This window comes from Sarcophilus harrisii, chromosome 4 (assembly GCF_902635505.1).
Source record: "Sarcophilus harrisii chromosome 4, mSarHar1.11, whole genome shotgun sequence".
NCBI lineage: Eukaryota > Metazoa > Chordata > Mammalia > Dasyuromorphia > Dasyuridae > Sarcophilus > Sarcophilus harrisii.
The window spans coordinates 75182129-75203946 of NC_045429.1; the positions used below are offsets into that span (position 1 = coordinate 75182129).

At 33.2% G+C, this 21818-nt stretch overlaps 1 protein-coding gene across 3 annotated transcripts in view; it reads left to right on the plus strand.

Moving 5' to 3' along the window:
• HMCN1 (hemicentin 1) overlaps nt 1–21818 on the plus strand; it is a 465183-nt gene that overhangs the window by 424679 nt on the left and 18686 nt on the right. For all 3 annotated transcript variants that reach the window (XM_031937038.1, XM_031937039.1, XM_003767514.3), the window contains exons 94-102: nt 1969–2118; nt 2619–2756; nt 4221–4342; nt 6651–6888; nt 15781–15843; nt 16433–16552; nt 17516–17650; nt 19425–19538; nt 20461–20586. In XM_031937038.1, the coding sequence (XP_031792898.1) occupies nt 1969–2118; nt 2619–2756; nt 4221–4342; nt 6651–6888; nt 15781–15843; nt 16433–16552; nt 17516–17650; nt 19425–19538; nt 20461–20586 (1206 nt within the window). The remainder of the gene's footprint in view (nt 1–1968; nt 2119–2618; nt 2757–4220; nt 4343–6650; nt 6889–15780; nt 15844–16432; nt 16553–17515; nt 17651–19424; nt 19539–20460; nt 20587–21818) is intronic.

A 21818-nucleotide genomic window follows, 5' to 3' on the forward strand; every position in this document is an offset into this window, starting at 1 on the left:
TTATGCTGTATGTAGTTGAAAGAGCACTGCATTTGGAGACAAAAGATCTCTAGGCACTTATTAGCCAAATAAGTTGGCCAATAAGTTCATCCTCATCTATAAGACAGATATAGCAATATTTACACTACTTTCCTTATATGATAGTTGTGGGGGGGAAATGCTTTGTAACTTGAAGAGGGATATATAAATTATAATATTTCTTCAAGACCTCCTCTTGTATTGCCTAGACCATAAGGGAAAATATAAGTAAAGGAAAAAGAGTAAAACAACCAAGTCTAGATCTTCCCATTTTGTAATACCAACCCCTAGAGGTGTATACCTTATTAAGAATATTGTTTTCATTTCCCCACTAAATTTAATTAATTTGTCCATGTTTAAAGAGCTAGGCAAGTGGTAGAACTGAGCTTGAATCCAGGTTCCATGCCTCCAAGACCTATGTTCTTTCTATTATAGAGCTATTTTAAATAATCATATTCTTAATGCATAGAAGTTGTTTTCATAGATAGGCCACTGTTACCATATCTCAGGATCTTTTTGCAATGAAGGATAGATGAATATTTGGTAGATTAAACCAGGCTGAATACTCAGAATTTTTTTGTTCATTATTGAGAAGAGTACTTAAAGAGAACTAGTAAGTTCATGAATTTTCAATGAAATGTATAGTTTAGTTATAGACTACAAATCCATGAAAACAGCTTCTATGTATTAATATATAATTATTTAAATTAACTATGATATAATGTGAAAAAAATATGGGATTTGGAAGCATAGAACCTGAATTTAAATCTGATTTCTACTACTTATCCAGCTCTATGAACAAGGACAAATCATTTAAGTTTTTCGGGGGGACTCTGCTTCTTCATTTATATAGTTACTTAAAAGCCTTAAACAATATATGAAAAGCATTATTTGCAAACTTGAATGTACTTTATAAAAATGCCTTATATTCTGTAAAAGGGATTTCTTTAGACTTTATGGCAAACTAAAATTCTGATTGATGCCCAGACAATAGTTCCAGTCTTTGCTTGAAGATCCTTACTGAGAGAAAACCTATTCCTTCCCTACCATGGAATCCCCTTCCATTTTAGGTTCTAGGAAGAACTGGAGTTAGGAAGCTTTTCCTTACTTTAAGCCTAAATTTCTTCTTTGTATCTTCTATCTTTATTCTTAGTTTTGCCCTCTAAGACCAAACAAGTGCAATTTCTTTTCCTCATAAAAATTACTCAAATATTTAAAAAGTAGCATCCAAAACCCACCACCAAATCCCATCTTTAGACTAAATATTTCTTCCCACAATCCTCTTTTGTTGTTGTTGTTCCCACCATTATTATTTCAGTTATCCCCAAATAGGAAAATTTTCCCCAAATTCCTTCCTATGTCACAGTGTGATTATTGTCCTGATTATAAGTAATATGTAGAAAAGTTTAATTCCTAACTATGTTAAGGAACTTTCTTTTTCATTTGAGTGGTCAGATGCTTTCCCCTCATTCTTAATTGTAACCTCAAGACCAAGATACAACGTATCATTTAAATTTTAAAATGATAAATGAAGAAAAATTCCTAAGGGGATCCTCCAGATTTCTCTGAAAACGCGAGCTCTTAGATGAAGCTAACAAGCTTGGACATTGGCTTTATTCCTGTTTTTGAAATTCTGATATGACTCTGGATGTGTAGGTTAAAAATCTATGATTTCATCAGTGTAGGGTTCTCTGAGGAAGGATAGTCCCTTTACCCATCCAAATCTGCAATCTAAAGTATTGTATAGCTGCTTGGGTCACCAAGAAGTTAAGGGTACCCAGAGTGACACAATCAGTATGTGGCAGAGGTGGTACTTGATAACATGGCCATTTTTTATCTGCCTCTCTAGAATGCTTGTGTCTGAAAACAATTTTCTTCTTTTCTTCCATACTGTTGATGCAATTGCTTTCTCATCTACGGATGTTTTTCTTCAACTCCTTTCCCCAACAGGTGGGCCACAGCAAGCCAGAGGAAGTGTTATTGGAAACATTAATGATGTTGAATTTGGAATTGCTTTCCTCAATGCCACGGTGATAGATAGCCCTCATTCTGACACTAGAGTAATACAAGCCAAAATTACCAATGTCCCTCGCAGTCTTGGTAAGTTTCTTTGCTCATTCAAGTTGAAAATAGGTTCTAAAAACATTTGCAAATTTGCTCCAGAGAGGATTCTCTGAACCATGCTTGATTTCATTAAGATTATCCCTGTCCTCCACTAAGAATGGAAAATATTTTTTTACATGTAGATTTTCAGACATACTTCATGGTATATTAAATTATTTTCTTAAGAAATTCCCTTGAAGTGTCAAAAGTTTTAAAAGTTATTCCCTGAGCTATACAGAATTTCAAAACAGCAGGTCCTTACTAGTTTCTTCAGTTGGCTTTTAAGGAATATATTACTTGATTCCTGTTATATATCCCTAATCTAGTAGGAATACCCTCACTATATAGTCTTCAAAAGAGAAATATAATTTGTAACTAGGAATCTGTAACTATTTAACTCTGGTTCCTAATGATTCATAGTCTTGAGTTATATTACTTAAAAAAAAAAGACCTAACAAATGTTTGGCTTATTTATCATACATACCTTATTTCCTAAGGTCCGGCAATGAGGAAAATAGTTTCTATCCTGAATCCCATTTATTGGACAACAGCGAAAGAAATAGGAGAAGCTGTCAATGGTTTTACCCTCACTAATGCTGTCTTCAAAAGAGAAACACAAGTGGAATTTGCAACTGGTTAGTGACATCTGAACTCAAACATCTATCAATATAAGATATTGCTGAGTGAATTAAGTAAAATTTATTATATGTTACACTTTTGGTAATTGAAATATCAAAATAATTGATAATTATTTGTTTCCAGTGAAAATTGTATTGAAGCTAGATCTATATTAAGGCCATTGTTTCTAAATTACATGATAATTTTTTTTTTGTTTTTTTTTAATCCTAAATGTGGAACAAAGTACTTTGCACACAGTACACAATTAAAAAAAAAAAAAAAAAAACTTTGTTAAATTGCATCATGGCCATAAGTTGTCAGAATGAATATTAAATCTCAGATAGGAAAGCAACCTGACCCAATTTATAATGAGTATATTTCAATAATAGGTTTATTTCCTATGGAGTTAACCAGTATTTATAATGAAGTTCTTTGTTAAGTAGCTAGAAACAAAGAAATAATTCAATTCAATTCAATGGACATTTATGGTGCCACTGAACACTTATAATACTTTTAATATTTCTAAAGATCTCATGGTGCTCAAGGGTGTGGAAGATGTGTCTACCACCAGATGGATTGGGGAGTGAAACTTTCTGGTGGTGAGCTTCTTCAAACATAAGGCAGGTCCTTGAACAAAAGGCACACTCAATAGGCAAAGTTTTTCTAGGTTAGTGGTTTGGCAAGAGTTTTACACTTTGTAATGTGAAGTAATCAAGCTGAGACTTCAGTGAAAATAAAAAAGAAGTTAAAATAGATTACCATATCAAGATCTTCCTGATCATAACTGTTTATACTTTTATTTCAAGTCCAAAAATGGTGAATAAATAATAGTAATTTTCATGGTAAGAGTTTAGGTAGTTTTCAGATAAAATTTGTTCATTCTGTGGTACAGCTAAAGTCAGCTTGCTTGCTGTTATATTAACCCTAAAACTGGTTTGATGCCGGTGATACCTGAGGTCTAGAGCAAACAACAAGTTTTTTCACTTATTGGGAAGAGAATGTCGAGAGCTTTCATGTCTCAAATTGTGTTATGATGGGCAAGTCACTTATGACTTTGAGCCTACTGTTCCAAGATAATAATTTTGTCATAATTGAGGAAAATTCTTCATTATATAAATGTGAACTGTTATTATTGCTTACTGATTTCAGGATCTTTGGTTAGAGACCTGTAATCATGAAAACTTTTGTGAAGATAATCATTGCTCATAGACCTAAATATATTTAGAATCTTTTTGTGATAATATAAAAAATAAGGTGATTTTTCACGAGTATATGTTAATTTGAGTTTAAGAAGAGACATTCTGCTCTGGTTAACTAGAAGACTATGCAATTTTCAAGCTAAATTTTAATTCAATTCCCATATCTGATGTGTTTTGTGAATTAAAATAACATGACTGAACTAGAAGATATTGAAGATCTGTTAAATGGTTTCATAAATCATTTTCTTTCATCTGTTAAAAGAAATGCATTGAAATTCACAGGAGAAATTCTGCGCATGACTCATATTGCTCGTGGTTTGGATTCAGATGGAACTTTGATGCTAGATATTGTAGTGAGTGGCTATGTCCTACAACTTCAGTCACCTGCAGATGTTACTGTAAAGGTAAAATGCTAATAATTTCAGACTTCAAACTTCACTGGCACAGTGTGACCCATTTAAGTAAAGTCCTTCTACCAATGAAGATTGGTTTCAACATTGTGTTTCCTAGTATATTAATGTATTTTGCTATTTGCATTGCTCTTAATTAATTCTGTCAGAACTGCTTCAGTCAGACAACAATTATTCATCACTTATTATACGCCAGGTATTGCGATAAGTGCTGAGGATACAAAGAATAGCAAAAATAGTCCCAGTTTTTAAGTAGTCTAATATCATATCTAATGCAGGAGAGAATATGCAAGCAAAGTAGATGGAGAATAAATTGGGAATACTCTCAGGTACATCAGGGCACAAAGATTAAGGAGGGATAAGAAAGACTTCTTGCAGAAAGTGCAGTTTTAAGTGAACCTTGCAAGAAGCCAGGAAGTAGAGATGAGGAGAGAGGTCCTCAGTCAGGAAAAATGCCTGAAAGTGGGAGATAGAATTCCTTGGAATAAAAAGATTGGACAGGTAGGTAAAGACCAGGTTATGAAGGATTTTAAAGACAAACATGATTCTACATTTGATCCTGGAGAGGAGGGGGAGTCAGTACAGTGACTGGAGGGTTTGGAAGCAAAGTGACTTGGTTAGATCTATACTTTAGAAATATTAATTTGATAACTTAATTGAGGATGGAGCAAAAAGCAAAAAGGCCAACCAATAAGTTATTGCAATAGTCCAGAATTGAAATAATGAAGGCCTAAATAGTGATGTAGTCATGTCAAAGTACAGAAAAGGGAATATACAAGAGATATTACAAAAGTAAAAATAATAGTACTCAGACAACTAAGAAAGAATAAAGAATCAAGAATGGTAATACCTTCAACAATAATGGGGAAATTAAGAAGAAGAGAGAGTGGGCAAGGGAGAGGTGAGGTGATGGGTTTAGTTTTAGATATGTGAAGTTTAAGATGTTCAGGAAGTTGTAACTAATTTATTTGGTAAGCATAGTCTGACTGTGAATCTCAGAAAACAGGAACATAGCCATACCTACTTTTAATCTAACTAAATCTACATCTAACTACAAGATTTATTAATGGATTTCAAACTGCTACTATGGCAATCTGAAAAAAGCAGGTGCTAGGAAGACATATATTCCTGCCTCACTAGTCAAGTCAAATCTGTAGATCAAGATAAATATCTTCAGGGATGACAACCAGATAGCTAGCCAAAGTCCTGGGACTGGTCATCATAAAAAAATTTTGTAGATCTTCAACAAGAAGAACAGGCATAGATTCACCCTCGGAATGGTTCAGGTGTGGCACAAAGTGGAGTGAATCTGCATTGGATGACCTCTTACGGCTGAGCTCAGTGTTGGTCTGGTTCTAAAAAATAATACACAGGTAACACAATGCCTAGAGTAGAAACCTATTAAGTTAGTAGAATTCGTTTGGATCTGTACTCACTAATTCATCAGTAATTCTGTCTTCTCCTTGGAGAAAAGGCCAGTCAAATAAGTCTGCATCAATGAGTTAAAAATAGAAAGAAAACAAGAAGGACTATAGAGAAGTTATCTGACCCAAATTCATTTAATTCTCCTCAGCTTTAGGACAAAGACTGTATAAAATTACCAAGGTTATATTATTGAGATTTTTTTATAAGTTCTTCAAGGAAAAATGCTCTAAGATTTTCCACAATGATATATTATATCCTCTTGGTGGTTTGTTAGCCTGATATATCAAGATGTAGTAAATTAGATCGCTTATCTTAAATTTTTGTAGATATATTGGACAAACTAGTATCACATACACATAAAGGTCACTTGGTAGATAATTTAAAGGTAAGCATTGTCATCTTTAAGGAATCTTTTTTTTCTCAATACTTATAACCTCAGTTCTGCTAACTTTTGATTTAGTTCAGTTGCCTTTGGCAGAGCAAAGGGAGAAAGTATATGCATTGTTACTAAAATAGGATAGAACCAGTGAGGAAATGTCCTTTATAAACATCTTATCTAGAATATGTAATTTTAGAGAATTACCTGGAGATACCTGGAGTGTCATACAGCCAGTATGTCTTCTAGGCAGAATTTGAACCCAGATATTCTTGATTCCCATGCCAGTTCCAAACCCTACTATATACTCTAGCTCTTACAGTGACCTTATCAAACCAATATTAATATAATGTAAAGGACTCTATCATCACATGTTTTAGGATTACATAGTTTTTTGATACGAAGCATTTTTAAATTCTGCTTTTGGGGAAAATCTTCAGAAAGATAAAAGTACTACCAGCGTTTAGGTACTGATGTTCCAATATATATTGTTCATTTTAGGATTACACAGAAGACTACATTCAAACAGGTCCTGGCCAACTATATGCATATTCCACCAGACTTTTCACAGTTGATGGTGTTAGTGTCCCATATACTTGGAATCATACGATTTCCTATGATCAGGCTCTGGGAAGAATGCCATTTCTAGTAGAAACCCTCCATGCCTCATCCATTGCATCTGACTACAACCAATTAGAAGAAACTCTGGGTTTTAAAATCCATGCTTCAATCTCTAAAGGTAATTTTAAAGACTCTTATTCTTATACCACTGTTTCCTTACTAAAAAGGACAAAAACAATTGTATGTTGAGGATGTTAAGAGAAAGACTCAGCATTCATATTATATCCTAAATTTGTAATATAAGACTTTCATTATATACACTTAATATGATAGAATGGTAGAGCTTGAAAAGAAACAGAAATAATTTAGCATAACTCTCCTTTATACAATTTAAAACATATTTTTCTTTGAGGAATATGCCATGATCTATTTTGTTTCAATGTGTTCTCATTGTTTCTTAATGAGACTTCTCCTTGATTCAACTCCCTCTTTCATTCCCCACAGGAGCCATTCAAAATCTTTCATTTCTTCTCTAAACTGGCGTGATAGTCTCTTCACCATATTAACTGAGGAGGGGTGAACTTTGTACTCCACTGAAAAGATTTAAACCATCTGCCATTGTCCCTTCCCCTATTCCTCAGAATTTTGCAAGGTTATCTTTTCTTACCTTTGGTCACCGAAGAAGAATATGGGACCCAACTAATGAACTCATCCAGCTACCATTAAATCTCTCTGCTGTCCTTCGTTGCTAAACTTGTTGAAAAATTTGCATACATCCAATCAGTCCACTTTTTCCTTAACCCTTTTTAATATACCCTTTTTCTTCATCATTCTACTGAAACTGGTTTTTCAAAAATTTACCTATGAGTTTGTGATGCACAAATCTAGATGCGAGGTTATTTCTCTGCTTCTCTGTCTCGGCTCCTTAACTTGAGTATTTCCCAAGGTTCTATCTTCTCTTCTCACCTTATACTTTCAATTCTCTCCCTTTGCAATCTCATTCACCCTTATGGTTTTGATTACCCTCTACATACAAATAAGTCCCTATTAAAATCTCTCACTTTGGACTTTTTTCTGAACTATGGAACTGCATCTACCACTTGCCTATCATACAACTTCACCTTTACAGACTCATGAATACTTCAGAATCAATGTGGTCTAATCCAAAATTGTTTCCCCAAACCTGCTTTTGTTTATACTTTCTGTGCCATCATCCTTGAACCAATTTCTAATATTCCAAGATTTGGTAGTGTCTTTTTCATTGTTCTCTTTTTTACCTTTTAAATCTAATCATTTACCACATACCATTGAATTTCACCTCTATAACATCTCTCCAAATATGTCTCACTTTCTTTCTCCCCACTGCCATCAACTTAGCACCTTTCACTAGTAACCATTTGTAATATTAATTTCTCAACAAGTCTTCCCAATAAAATAATTTAACTTAGAATGAAGAGGGATTTTAAAGGTCATCTTTTCAAACCACTTTTCATTTTACAGATTAGGACATTGAGGTACAGAGAGACTCAAAGCTAGGTCCCTGAATCCAAATCTGTTCACTACATCAGACCCCCTCTATTCTGTGAATCCACTAAACCACCATCCATTAACATCAATATAATAAGTAAAAAACTTCACAGAAGAATTCTTCTCAATGGGGAGAAGAAAAGATAGTAAAACGAATAAGAATTTTAGGAGAGAGACAGAGAAAAACACAAAGAGAGATAACTTAATAAAAGAAATCACCAAGGTAATAATTATTACCGTGGATATGAATAGATTAAATTCTGTGGTAAATAAAACCTTACAATTTTATGCATACAAGAAACATATTTAAAACATAGAATACAAATGAGGGGATAAAATAACATCTATGGTGCTTAAAATTACCATAAACAATTCTAAAAAATGATAATAAACACATGTACTAAATGTAATTGTGACTAATTTCCTAAGGAAAGCTAGATGAATTGTAAAAAAGACACTAATAATAACCAACACAATAATAATAGGATATTTTAATATTACTTTTTCAAAAATAGATATAACTCAACAAAAAAAGATTAACACGAAAACTATAGAGTTTAAATATATAGTTTGTTTTTTTAATAGACATAGCATGATATGGTTAAAAGATTATTTCAACTCCCATTTAAAGGTCCTAGGTTCAAATTCCACCTTACTGCCTATGTGACCTTGGGCAAATAACAACCTCCTTGAGCCTCAATTTTCCAGAATGTAAAATAAGTGGTTTGGACTAGGTGACCTCTGAGATCTCTTCCCCTGCCTAAAAGTTTTGTATTGGCTCAACCATTCTGAAAAGCAGCTTGGAAAGACATACCTCCCTCCTCTCCAAAAAAGGTCAAAGACAAAATGTTCCATATACCTTAAATTATGTAGCACTATTTTTTCTGAGACTGTGAATTACTGAATAAATTAAGTTTGACTGTTCTAATGTGATTTCTAAATTGGCCTATTAAGGAATATACATATTCTCAGCATTTCATAATGCTTTTATGTAAATTGATCATATGCTAGTACATAAAAGAAATATAAGTAAATCTGAAAAGCCAAATAAAATTTTTAAAAAACTGTTTATAAATCCCAATACAACAAAAATAGAAATGAATAAAGGAAATATGAACAAAAGATACATACCTAAAAAGAGACTCAGTAGTGACATATTATCTGACTCATTCATTATATTTAATAAGTCCCAGAACTAATAAACATTTAAACACAATTACAAAAATAAAATAATACCAAAACTTATTGGACACAGCTAAGGTAGTCCTCCCAGGAAAATTTATTTCTCTGAAAACTTAAAACATATAAAATAGAGGTAACAGGAGGGTTACATAATCTGGCTATGAAATTTAAAAGATTTTTTAAAAATAGTTACCTTAAAACAAGTACAGAAGATGAAATTTTGAAAATTAAAGGAAAATGATAAACATCTTTTTATGAACACAGTTGTTTGCACATTATCTTATCTATTAGAATGTGAGCTCCTTGAGGGCAAGGACCATTTTTTATCTTTTACTTTGTGTGTATGTATATATTCCCAAGATTTAGAATGCTTGGAATACAACATTTAATAAATTACTATAAGTTGACATTAGTAACCTGATTAAGAAAGAAAATCAAATTACAAAATAAACAACTTGACTTTACAAAAGAGAAAAAGTAAATGGGAACTACCAAATCTTACTATATACTAACTATATATATATACTTACTATATACTCGCATACTAACAAAACTGAGAATTAAAAGGAAATTGAATAAAATCGATAAAAATATAAAATGCCTAAACTAACAAAATGGAAATTTAAAAAAAATGTCTAAATAAGAAATCCAGTAAGCTGTGAACTCTCTTTTCACTTTTCTAAAAATTTGTGTTGTTTTCTGATTTTATCTTATCTTCATATCTAAAATATATGTTTGTATAAACTCTAAAATAAGCAGAATCAAAAAAGCACTTAATGTAAGGATTACAACTATGTAAATGAAAAGATTACTTACATTGAATAATGGGGAAATATTGATGAAGAAGTCCCAAAGAACAGATAAGAAAGAGACAGAGTACTACTATGATAATAAATAAACAATGTTGTTTATAATGCCAGATGCAGTCAACGTAGCAGATATACATATATAATAGAACTCTCTTCTTTATGTTCTTACTCTCTCTCCAAATGTGTATATTTGTGTATTTAAGGCCTTTTATACCAGGTCCCATCCATCCTACATTTCTAATTTTATTTCATATTTCTTCCCTTTCCATTCCAATCAAACTGAACTTTTCTTTGTTTATTATACATACCATGAACATTCCTGTTTCTACCATATTGCTCATGCTATTTTTCTCACTGTTTGGGATTTTCTCTATTCCCCTCTTTACCTGCTGAATTCCTGCGCATCTTTTGAAACCCAGTCTAATTACTCCTTCTTTCAAGAATCTTTCTCTGACCTCTCCCTGTCAATGACCCTCTTTGTCAGTCCTCACATAGCCCTTTATTTTATAACTCTCTAATGCACTTATCATGTAGTGTTAGATATTCTTTGTTTCTTAGTCTCTTACTATTCTGTAATAGTACAGAATATACTGTAATGGTATATAGTAAGCAATAGAAGGCACTTAAATTTTTGTTAAAATGCATGAATGAACTATGTCAAGTTTTTTTCTAATATTTTAATAGAATGCTTCTTTCTTTAATTTGTCAACATCTTTATAGTATTCACTCGTACATGCAGTTAAACAAGCAAACTACACTTTTCTGTAATCCTTAAAATGGAGAAATGTTATTTTGTGTTAAATATTTGCCAAATGGTATTTTTTAATCTATGCAAAATTATATAAAGTTATGTTTTAGATCTAACTGGTCAAATTCTGGATAAATCCCAATATTGAAAAAGCCAGAATCAGCAGATTTGAACATCTTTCCTTTTGCCTGGAATTGCTTAAAGTGATTATTTTTAAGACTAATTTTCTTTTGCAAATGTAGTTCACAGAAATTCACTTCTGTATTCTTTTATGACATGTGGTGCTTTAATGTTTCTCTCTCTCTGTGAAGATTTCCTTTTCAATTAGAAAGAACACATCAATTAGCTTTTCATATTTCTGTGGAGTTCTGAAATTTCTTCAAATATTCCATGATGTTATTTTATAGATAATAAATGTTTGCATGATTTTTAACTTTGATATGTGAGGGCACAAGTTAAAATGATCCACATTGTCCTTTTTTGATTATGTTCTTGCTTCTTCGGAATGTATCCCAGCAGATATCCCACAGCACAGCTGGCATGCTTAGGAGGTAAAAAGAATTTGCTTCATTTGTTCTGATCCTCATTCTTTGGGCACATATATGTTTTCTTCATGAAAGTAGTTGAAGGATTTGACTTTCTAAAGGTTCAGAATAAAAACAGTATGGAAATGTGAATCCTTAGTGGAGAAGGCTTATCATAGTCTTCAAGCAGTTCTGGTGCCAGTTTCCTAAAAGGAGAGAGGAGCTCTTGGACTCAACCATTCAATTCAGTCTCTTAGGTGCCAGTCAGGATTTTCAAATCCTACCCCAATTTCCATAGCAGTTATGTACCACATCTCTAATATCCTCCTTGAAAAAGTTTGAGTTTTTCATTTCCTCAGAAATACACTGTTGACTTAGAATGAAACTGTTTCTCTTGGGCCGACTGTCTGTGATCATCTTTATACCCAGCATGCACATCTTGGCTCTTGGTTTCACTGAAAAGCATTACAGCTTGCCTTTAAAGTTAGCTCTGTAAAAAAATCAAAGCCTTTCTTTAAATTAGCTAAGTGACACAAATTATGTAATAATATGACAACTAAAACTTGCCTCTCTGGCTTTTATTAGCATAGAATTTAAACTTAAATGGATATTCTTCCATCTTGATCCTTTGTCTTTCTTGTCTGATCTGGGATAGTGAAGCACAAATCAGAACTAATAGATGTATTGTTCCCTTAGCCACTTTTCATTTCATTTTCATTTGTGTGTATGTGTGTGTGTGTGTCTCCAGGTTTTGATTGGGTAAAACATTTTTATACATAATTATTAACTATTGATCCCTGCTCTTTTTTTTGTTGTTTTAGTTACTTTCAGGCAAGAACGAAAATGAGGTGTCTTTTGTGACCTCATTTGGGGTTTTCCTGGAAAAGATACTGACATTAATTTGCCATTTCCTTCTTAAACTCATTTTACAGATGAGGAACTAAGGCAAACAGGATTTAAGTAACTTGCCCAGGATCACACAACTAGTAAATAACTGGGGTCAGATCTGAACTCGGAGTAATGAGTCCTCCTGATTCCTAATCCAGTGCTCTATCCACTGTTCCTCCTAGCTATCCCGTCAAGTTAGCAGTAAATCAAAATAACTTCTTAAGGCAAAATTTTCCACTTTGAGACAATCTAATTGTTAGGAAGTTTTTCCTGACATCAAAAGTTAATTTGGCATCTTTACCACTTCCATCCATTGCTCTTAATTTGTCCACTGAGGTTAAAGAAAACAAATCTTATCCTTTTTCCACTTGACAACCCTTCAAGTTCTTGAGCACAGATATCATATGTCATCCCACCTCCTGTCCATCTTCTCTACTAAATAATAAATATACCCACATCCTTCAGTCAATTCCCTTATATCATGAAATCCAACCCCTTTAACATTCTAGTTGCTTCCTCTGGACATTCTCTGTTTTATTAATGTTCTTAAATCACATGACCAGAAGTGAATATAGTATAAAAGACAAGATCTGATCAGGGCAGAATATAGTGGGATTATCCCTCTCTTACCTCCTCACCCCCCACCTCCCGACCCTGATCCTGGAAGCTTATGCTTTTCCTGACACTGCCCAAGACTACATTATCATTTTTGACTGCCATATCATAATGCTGACTACATATATTGAACTGTCATTCCTTCTCAGAACATCTGTTATCTATCCATGGCTCCCCTATCATATGTATATGGAATTGATTTTTTTATACCCAAATGTAAGACTTTCTGTTTACTCCTACTAAATTTAATTTAGCCTGATTTTAATATGCATGTTTAAATTTTGAGTTCCAAATTCTCTTCCTCCTTCCTGCCTCTCCCTCACCCTTTAAGAAAACAATAGGATATCCATTTTATATGTGAGGTCATGCAAAACCTATTTCCATATTAGCCATGTTAAACAAAGAAAAGAAAAAGATAGTGAGAAATTTATTCAACCCAGTATTTTAAGCCTGTCAAGATCATTTTGTGACATCAGCATATCTAATGAATATACCATCTATCTCCTTTCTCAAGTTTTTGATAAAATTGTCAAACAGACATAAAGCCAAAATAGAGACTTCTGGGGTATTTTACTTTCTGCCATATTATTTTCAACTGCTTAAATCAAATTAAATCATTCCTTTGGGACAAGGGATTTTATTATAATTAATAATGGACAAGGCAGCCCAAAACTTTGCCCTGTGAAACTGTTTTCACAATTTATTTTCCTTAACAATAGGTTTTTTTTTCCTGTATGCAAGTTAAATAATTAGAATGTCCTTAAATTTGTTGATTGGTTCAAATTTATGTTTTAATTATTTCAGTTGATCAGATTTGTGTCCTAATTCTTTATATTTAGTTTAAATATCTAACTTTATTTATATAAAGAAGCTTGGCTTGGATAATCTCTAAGGTCTCTTTTAGAGAGAATTTATGCTATTCATGCTTTATGCAGATGATATGCTTGCCATCAATTATGATTCTCTCCTGACCTAGCTCACCTAATTGTTTTTGCTGCAAAGAAATGATTATAGCTTTATAGGTAATTAATTTAAAAGATTATTGCCCTACAGGAAAACCAGAATGAAGATGAAATAGAGCAAAAAGATATTTATATTCATATAAATTTCAGATATATTAACATTTCTTTATTTTATGGGGATTTTTAAATTGAGAACCATGTAGAATTAATGCAATTAATTTGTGGATCAAATGCCATGTGAGAAAAATCTTCATTGGATACATTCTATGTTTCACAAGGTAGTAGGTGGGTATGAGTTTATAATTATCAAGCATAATTTTTACAACTGAAAATCTCTGTACAATGAACAAATTTTCAAATCTCTAAAGATACAGCTTGGAATAATTTTGGTTTTTTAGGATTTGACCAGAATAAATATGAGTCTTTTGTAAATGTGAAGTATTCAACTAAGGCAATTTTGCAATGAACATTTTTCAAAATAATGCCTCTGGCCATCCTTTCCAAATTTCTAATATATTAAACAAAGAGAAGGTAAGATGAAGTAACAGCACTGAATTACTGCTTAGGGAAATGAGAGTTAGCCTCTCTCTCCATAAGATGATAGTAGTGACCATGTATGTCCACAGACACTCTAGAAGCCCTGACTATTGGAACATAGTCTACCTCTTGTTGAGTTGTAAGTAGACTATATTCTTGAACTTACTGAGTGCTTGGAGCCTATAATGTTAAATACATAATCCCATCCATATATAGCATTTTCAGTTCTTATTCAATTAAATTCACTAATATGCAAAGCACTACAGCAGACACTTGGGACACAAAGGAAAATGATGTAGTCTCTGTCCACAAGTATCTCATAGTATCATGAAGGTATTTGGCATGAACACAAATTATTATGAACAATAGATATCTCATTATAGAGACAAAACAGATATCTAGATAATATGTTCTAGAAAAATGTCAGAATAGAGAAATCACTTTAGAGAACATGATAGCTCAACTGGTCCTTCAAAGATTCTATTTCTATAGGTAGATATGAGGAAATATATTACAGGCAAGGGCATAGCCTTTATAAATACATGGTGAGGAAGAAAGTAGGATGTGATTGGAATGAAGTATAGTTTGACTAGAGCTTAAGAGTCTCTTAACTTCATAAAGTTTACAATTTAATTCCCCCCCTCTTAGTCATTTGGTCTATAGATGTAAAATATATGGTATAATTTTTTAAAAGCACTAGATTTGAAATCACAGGACTTGATTTCAGATCCTGACTCTGTGATATAGTACCTATATAATCTTGAATAAGTGACTTTACTCTTTTAGGCCTTAGTTTATCTTCAAATCAAGGCATTTGGACTATGTTCTCTAAGTATCATCTATCTCTAATATTCTATGTTTTTCTGAAAGTCAAATTATGTGTTACAGCAGACTCCTTAAGGTTGCCTGACAAAAATCACTCCTATTAGGAGGAAAGTTCTGAGTAATGTTTTCAAGGGTAATGAAGACTTTGTTCTGTGGTCAGTCTGGCATGTCAACAGTCATTTGATTGTTTTATAGTTACCCCTGAATAACATTTTAAAGTTTTCCTTTGACTTCATGTAAACAAATTAAACAGAAATCTACAGCTGGTGACAACATGTCAACAGCCTCGGGATTATAGTTCATACAGTATTTAGATTAAAAACATGAAAATTTTCCACTGTTAACATGTTTTCAAATATTGTGTTGTAACATTATTACAGTGTAGGTTAAATTGAAAAAAATGAAGTGTTTATGTTTTTGCCCACCAATAAATTTTGGTTTCTTCCATGATAGGAGACAGGAGCAATCAGTGCCCTTCTGGATTTGTGTTAGATTCAGCTGGACCCTTCTGTGCTGGTAAGTGAAAAAACAAGCATAAATTTGTCTGGTAAACTTCTCCAGGATTGACTTCCAAAGCCAGGATTGGAGTGTTTACATAGAAAACACTTTGGATGGGATAGTACAACTGTCACATGTGTGATAGTAATAGCGTAGCCACCTACTTACCCAACCCTCAGAATTGCTAAACACTTAGAACAGGACAATAGGAATGAGACTAAGAGCCAAGTCACCCCATCTGCCCATGTATCAGAAAACCACAGAGCAGCCACAACCACAGATCAAGGTTTCCAAGCATCTGGGGAACAGGCTCACAGAGAATGGAAGCTTTGATGCAGTGCGTTTGTTTTTCATCAATGGTTGCTCCAGATTTTTAGACAACTGAACTTGTAAGTCTGATAGCTGTGAAAAGCATTTGCAGGAGTTGAGGGAGAAAGACTTATTCTAGTATGTATATTTTAGGTTGACATAAGCCATATTTGAAATTATTTCCCTTTTCAATATGCAAGAATGATTGTGGCTCACTATTTGAACAAGACTTTGATCCTAAAAGTCTTAAAGGTGCAGTTCTTAATTGATGTTTAGACATGATTGTCCTTTCTTTCAGATGAAGATGAATGTGCAGTCCGAAATCCCTGTTCTCATAGCTGTCATAATGCTATGGGGACTTACTATTGTTCCTGCCCCAAAGGCCTCACTATAGCTGCTGATGGAAGAACTTGTCAAGGTATTCTCAAAACTACAAGTATTAAGGGATATTCTGAGCATGACAAAGATTTTTCCCAAAGCTACCAAAAACAATCAGTATTTCAGCCCTAGCTTCTACTCAAATTCTGACCACTTTACCCTAAGTTAATGATAATAGCTCATGATTATTAAATGTTTCAAGTTTGACAAAGCTCTTTCTCACTAGGGAGAGAGAGCATTATACTAGGTTTGGAATGGGAGGGCATTGGTGACCCAAAAGTCTTAATGCAGTGTGCAGCTTTAGTACTTTAAAGAAACTTAAAATATCACCAAGACTTTTGGGACACGTGTGTGTGTGTGTGTGTGTGTGTGTGTATGTATACATATAAACAGATATACACACACTCCTAAGCTATACCATTTAATACTTGTCTTAGTTTGGGTAAATCACTTAGCCTCTCCAGGTCTCAGTTTTTCATCTGTAAAATGAGAGGGTTGAACAAGGTAAGTTCTGTTCAACCCTCTAATTTTGACTCAGTTCATGGTGCTACAATCCTCCTATGTGACCATGGAAATGTCACTTCACCTCTAAAAACTCAATTTCCTCGTTTTTCTAAATGAAGAAGGTAGACTAGAAGCCTATGACTAAATTCCATTACTGGCAAACTGTCCACCAACCTAAAACAGCAATAAAAAATTCTCTCCTCCAAACACAGGAAAGAATTGAGTTTGATGACTAAAGGCAAAAAAGGGGAAGGAGAGAAGATTTTCCTCTACTTTCTGCCTAGGAGGGCACCATCCCATACTCAAAAGTGAAAATCTACCTACCTTATATAATGCTTTCCACTTCTGGCCTCCCAACTCTCATCCAAAAGACACATGTTCAATTTTGAAACAGTTCTCTTAAGAACAGTCTAGCAGTTAACCTCATACCTCTTAACTTTAATGTTTTCTTAGTTTAAGTATTCAGCTCACCCCAATTAACTGAAACACTTTGTTGCAGATATCGATGAATGTGCTTTGGGTGGCTATAGCTGCCACGCAGGTCAGGACTGTGACAATACCATTGGCTCCTATCGATGTGTAGTCAGATGTGGAAGTGGCTTCCGGCGGACAACTGATGGACTGAGTTGTCAGGGTATGTATGAGTACATGTTACACTAAGAAACAAAACCACTTGTCTTTTACCTCATTTCAAAAAAGCTATTTCTAAATACCTTGAATTAGATAGGATTGATGCCCCCCCACTTCTAATTTTAATGCACCTGGGGTTCCATAAATTCTCCTTATACAATATTATACCAATAGGATCTTATTCTTTGCAACAAAATGTGAATAGTATTTAGTCCACGCTCCCTTTACAACTTAGTTATAAAATTTCCTGAATTGTAAAAAAAAAAATTCTTAAAGGTAAAATTAAGAATAGTGGTGAAATGATTTTTACTATACTAATATAAAGGCACAAACTTTTCCCTTCAATTCATAAAGTACCTATTATATTGTACAAGACATAAAAAAAGCAGAAGATTTTGGACCCAGGTGCTTCCAATTTAATCAGGGAATAAGATATCTATCTGTGAGCTAGTTAGAGAAGAATGCAAAGCTGAATTATAACTCAGGTCCTCCAGCCTGACTTCAGGGGTGGTGCTCTATCCATTGCACCACCTAGCTTCACCTCAAAAAAATTTTTAATGAAAATCATATCATAAAACATTGATCTGTCAATGACCATCCAGGTTTGGAAAGTGAAAATTGAGAAAACAGAAGGCTACTGTAGCAAGTCATGAAATAATGAACATGATAGCAGTCTAGTAGAGAGGGAGACATGAATCAAAAGATATTACAAAAATCCTCCTCTTTCCTCTCTGTAATAATTATTCTAACATATCATTAATTCTCCATAATTTAACTTTACTTGTCAGAGAAATGGGAGATAATTGAAGTAAAGAAGTATCTTCCATTTGTGTAATGATAGAATGGATTAGGCAGTAGTTTGTCATGCATGTCACTTACAATATCAAAACTAAATAAATCTTTATCCAGTATATACAGCATGAACAACACAGGACTAAGCATACAGGGGAATTTGAAGTTTGGGTAAGATAGAGTCAGTCTAATCTTTAATGTCCTTTGGGTAAGAAAATAACATAGGTGACTATAATACAGTTAGGGATCTATTCAAAAAAAATTCATTAGAGCAGGAGTTCTTAACCTGAGGTTTGTGAAGTTGTTTTTGTTACTATTTAATTATTGTCTTTCAATATAATTGATATTACATATTACATATAGTTTTTATATTTCTCTGTATTTTATTTTATGCCTTTAAAAACATTATTCAAAGAAGAGTTCACTGGCTTCATTAGATTGCTAAACAGAATCCATGATATGTACACAAAATAACATTAAGAACCCTTGCATTAGATGGTGTTGTGTTAGGACTGAGAGTTATAATCATTACCCATACAGAGAGATCTAGAAACAGTAGCATTTTACAGAACCTCCTCATCAAATCTTACATTATTTGAGGAAGCTTTTAAAGGATAGATAGACAGTTGAAAGAACAGTCAAAGTAAAGGGAATAGTGTAAGCAAAGGACATTGAGTGTGGTCCATATATAAGGAGCTGTCCATTTTAGTTGAAGTATAGAGTAAACTAGCAGGATTTGTTAACTGAGTATATAGAAGTTTAAAAAAAAAAACAGGAAGTTTCAAAAATTGTTTCAATAATACAGAACAAGAGAGTGATAATAGTTCCTATTTAAATAATTTGTTAGACTGGTTTTAAGGAAGTTATTAGACATAAATGATTATAAGCATAAGTCATTGAAACAGGATATGAAATACTAAGTATTTTGGATAAATTTACCCGAGTCAACATTGCTTATTCTTAATAGGTTGGTTTTTTTTGTATAGATGTTAATGAATGTCAAGAATCTAATTCCTGTCACCAGCGCTGCTTCAATACCATAGGCAGTTTCCACTGTGGATGTGAACCAGGTTATCAACTTAAAGGCAGAAAATGCATGGGTAGGAAATGGATTTTAATTTCAAGTTTATGATTTTTGTAACCTTATAATGTAGCCCAAACAATTCTATACTACTACTTATGTCAGATTTATATTCGGGACATATAATGTCTACAAGCAGTTAGACATATAATGTCTTACACTGTGGGTAGAGAGCCAGCTTCAGAGTAGAGAAGACTTGGATTCAAGCCCTGACTCTGATATACACTAACTGTGTAACCCTGAGCTGGTCACTTAATCTCTAGGTACACCACACAACTTTCTAACAACTTGACTCTAATTAGCAAGTACCAATCTACATTAGGTGAATGAATTTCCTCACTGGTAATATTCCATACAAAAGAAATCATGATTTCCACCAAAAAAAAATACCAACATGATATTCATACAGTCATTTCAGAAACATTATGAAGACAAATCCTACAGGACATATTTTCATTATTTTACTTTTTTCTTTCTTGACTAAAAGTCTTTTTTACCCTTAAATTCTATACTTTCTTTTCTCAATGTACTATTATTACTGTAGTGTTTTTGGTGACTGCTTTGGAGAGTTGCAGCATCAAGGTATAGAAATCATGTCATTTAAAATTGAATAAGGATTAAATAAATTTGTACTTTGTTTTAAGCCTAAGTGTATGTGTGTGTATGTATGTATATATATATATATATACATACATATGTGCATTTATAGTAATCATAGTTGATATTTGTATTTCTGTATTTGTTCAAAATAATTTGATATACATTGTCTTACTTGATTTTAATGTCAACTCTGAGAGAAATTAGTCTTTTGAACAATGAGGTTCATTGTTTGAGATTGATGTTAGTTTAGATAGTGGGGTTGTTTTTGAAAACTCAAGCTGCTTATTCCATATAGGAGGAAATACAATCTCAATTTGAATTATTTTTGTTCTTTTATCAAGATGTGAATGAGTGCAGACAAAATGTGTGCAGACCAGATCAACATTGCAAAAATACACGTGGTGGCTACAAATGCATTGATCTTTGTCCAAATGGAATGACCAAAGCTGAAAATGGAACCTGCATTGGTAGGTATATGAGCAGTTCCATAGTCGAGATCAGTCTCAGAAAATTAATCATCACCAAGCCAAGTAAGCAATTTAGTTTTTAAAACTTTTAACAAACTTGATCTCAAAGGTAAACAATCCCTTTAATTTTGAGGACCAACAACTAAAATCAAATTTTCCTCTTTATTTCATTTTGTCAGAAGATTTTTAAGATGTTATTAATGAGAATTGAAAGAAATTTTCATAATTCTTGAAAAAAAATTATTTTTGCTTCCTAATTAAGGTCAAAGAACAAAAGGATGAGGGGATTTTTTTTGCTGCATGAATATATGTAATTCATGGTAGTTTATAAATGCCTCCAAAAGTACAAATTATATTTATAGGAGGTAGAAATTATGCCCAATTAGGAAGGATTAGGAAAATCTTCATAAAGGAGCTGACATTTGAACTCATGAGTAGGATATTTGTAAGTAGAAATGAATTATAAGCATTGAAGGTGGGATATTATAAGCATAGGGAACAATATTCAGAAGGGCAGGAAACTGAAAAAAATACATTGTATATATGAGAAAAGGCAAGTAGTCCAGTTTGACTGAAGAATAAGGGATTCTTTGGAGAATAAGAAATAAACCTAGTAGTACTCTCGGGTCTTAATACAGAAAACTTGAGCTTGAATGACAGTTATAAGAAAATTGAACTTAATGTGTTAAGTGTCAGGGAACCATTAGAGGTTCTGAGAAGAATAGTTTAATCAAAGATGTGTTTAGGTAAGAATAATGTGGCAGCATCTTACTCCAGTGCCACAGTGTAGTAAAAAGACAATATGACCTCTCAAAGACTATGCTGGTAGAGTTCAAGTACCAACAAGTTCTGCCGTTCTAAGAAGGCTTTAATCCTCCCAACAATATCATAAATCTGCTTTCTGAGGAACAATACTCTTATCTTAATAGACTACAACATGTTAGACTCGGTGTACTACACAGATTTTTGTGACAGGGCAAAAGTTTGAATTGTGGCCTCTTGAGGTCGTCAGTGTTCTCAAAAGTCACCTTTGACCAATGAGTGGGGGGAGATATTGAAAGTTATTAAGAGATCCTCTGAATTTGTCTTGAATTGTCACATTTTCCAAAAACACTGGACTCCAGAGCATGTCTGAGGACCTGGATATGTCAAGAACAAAGCCCTCCCCTCACCTCAGCTGACATAATTTGTTGTTTGCTCCCCAAACTGGATTCTCTGTTAATTTTTGAGGG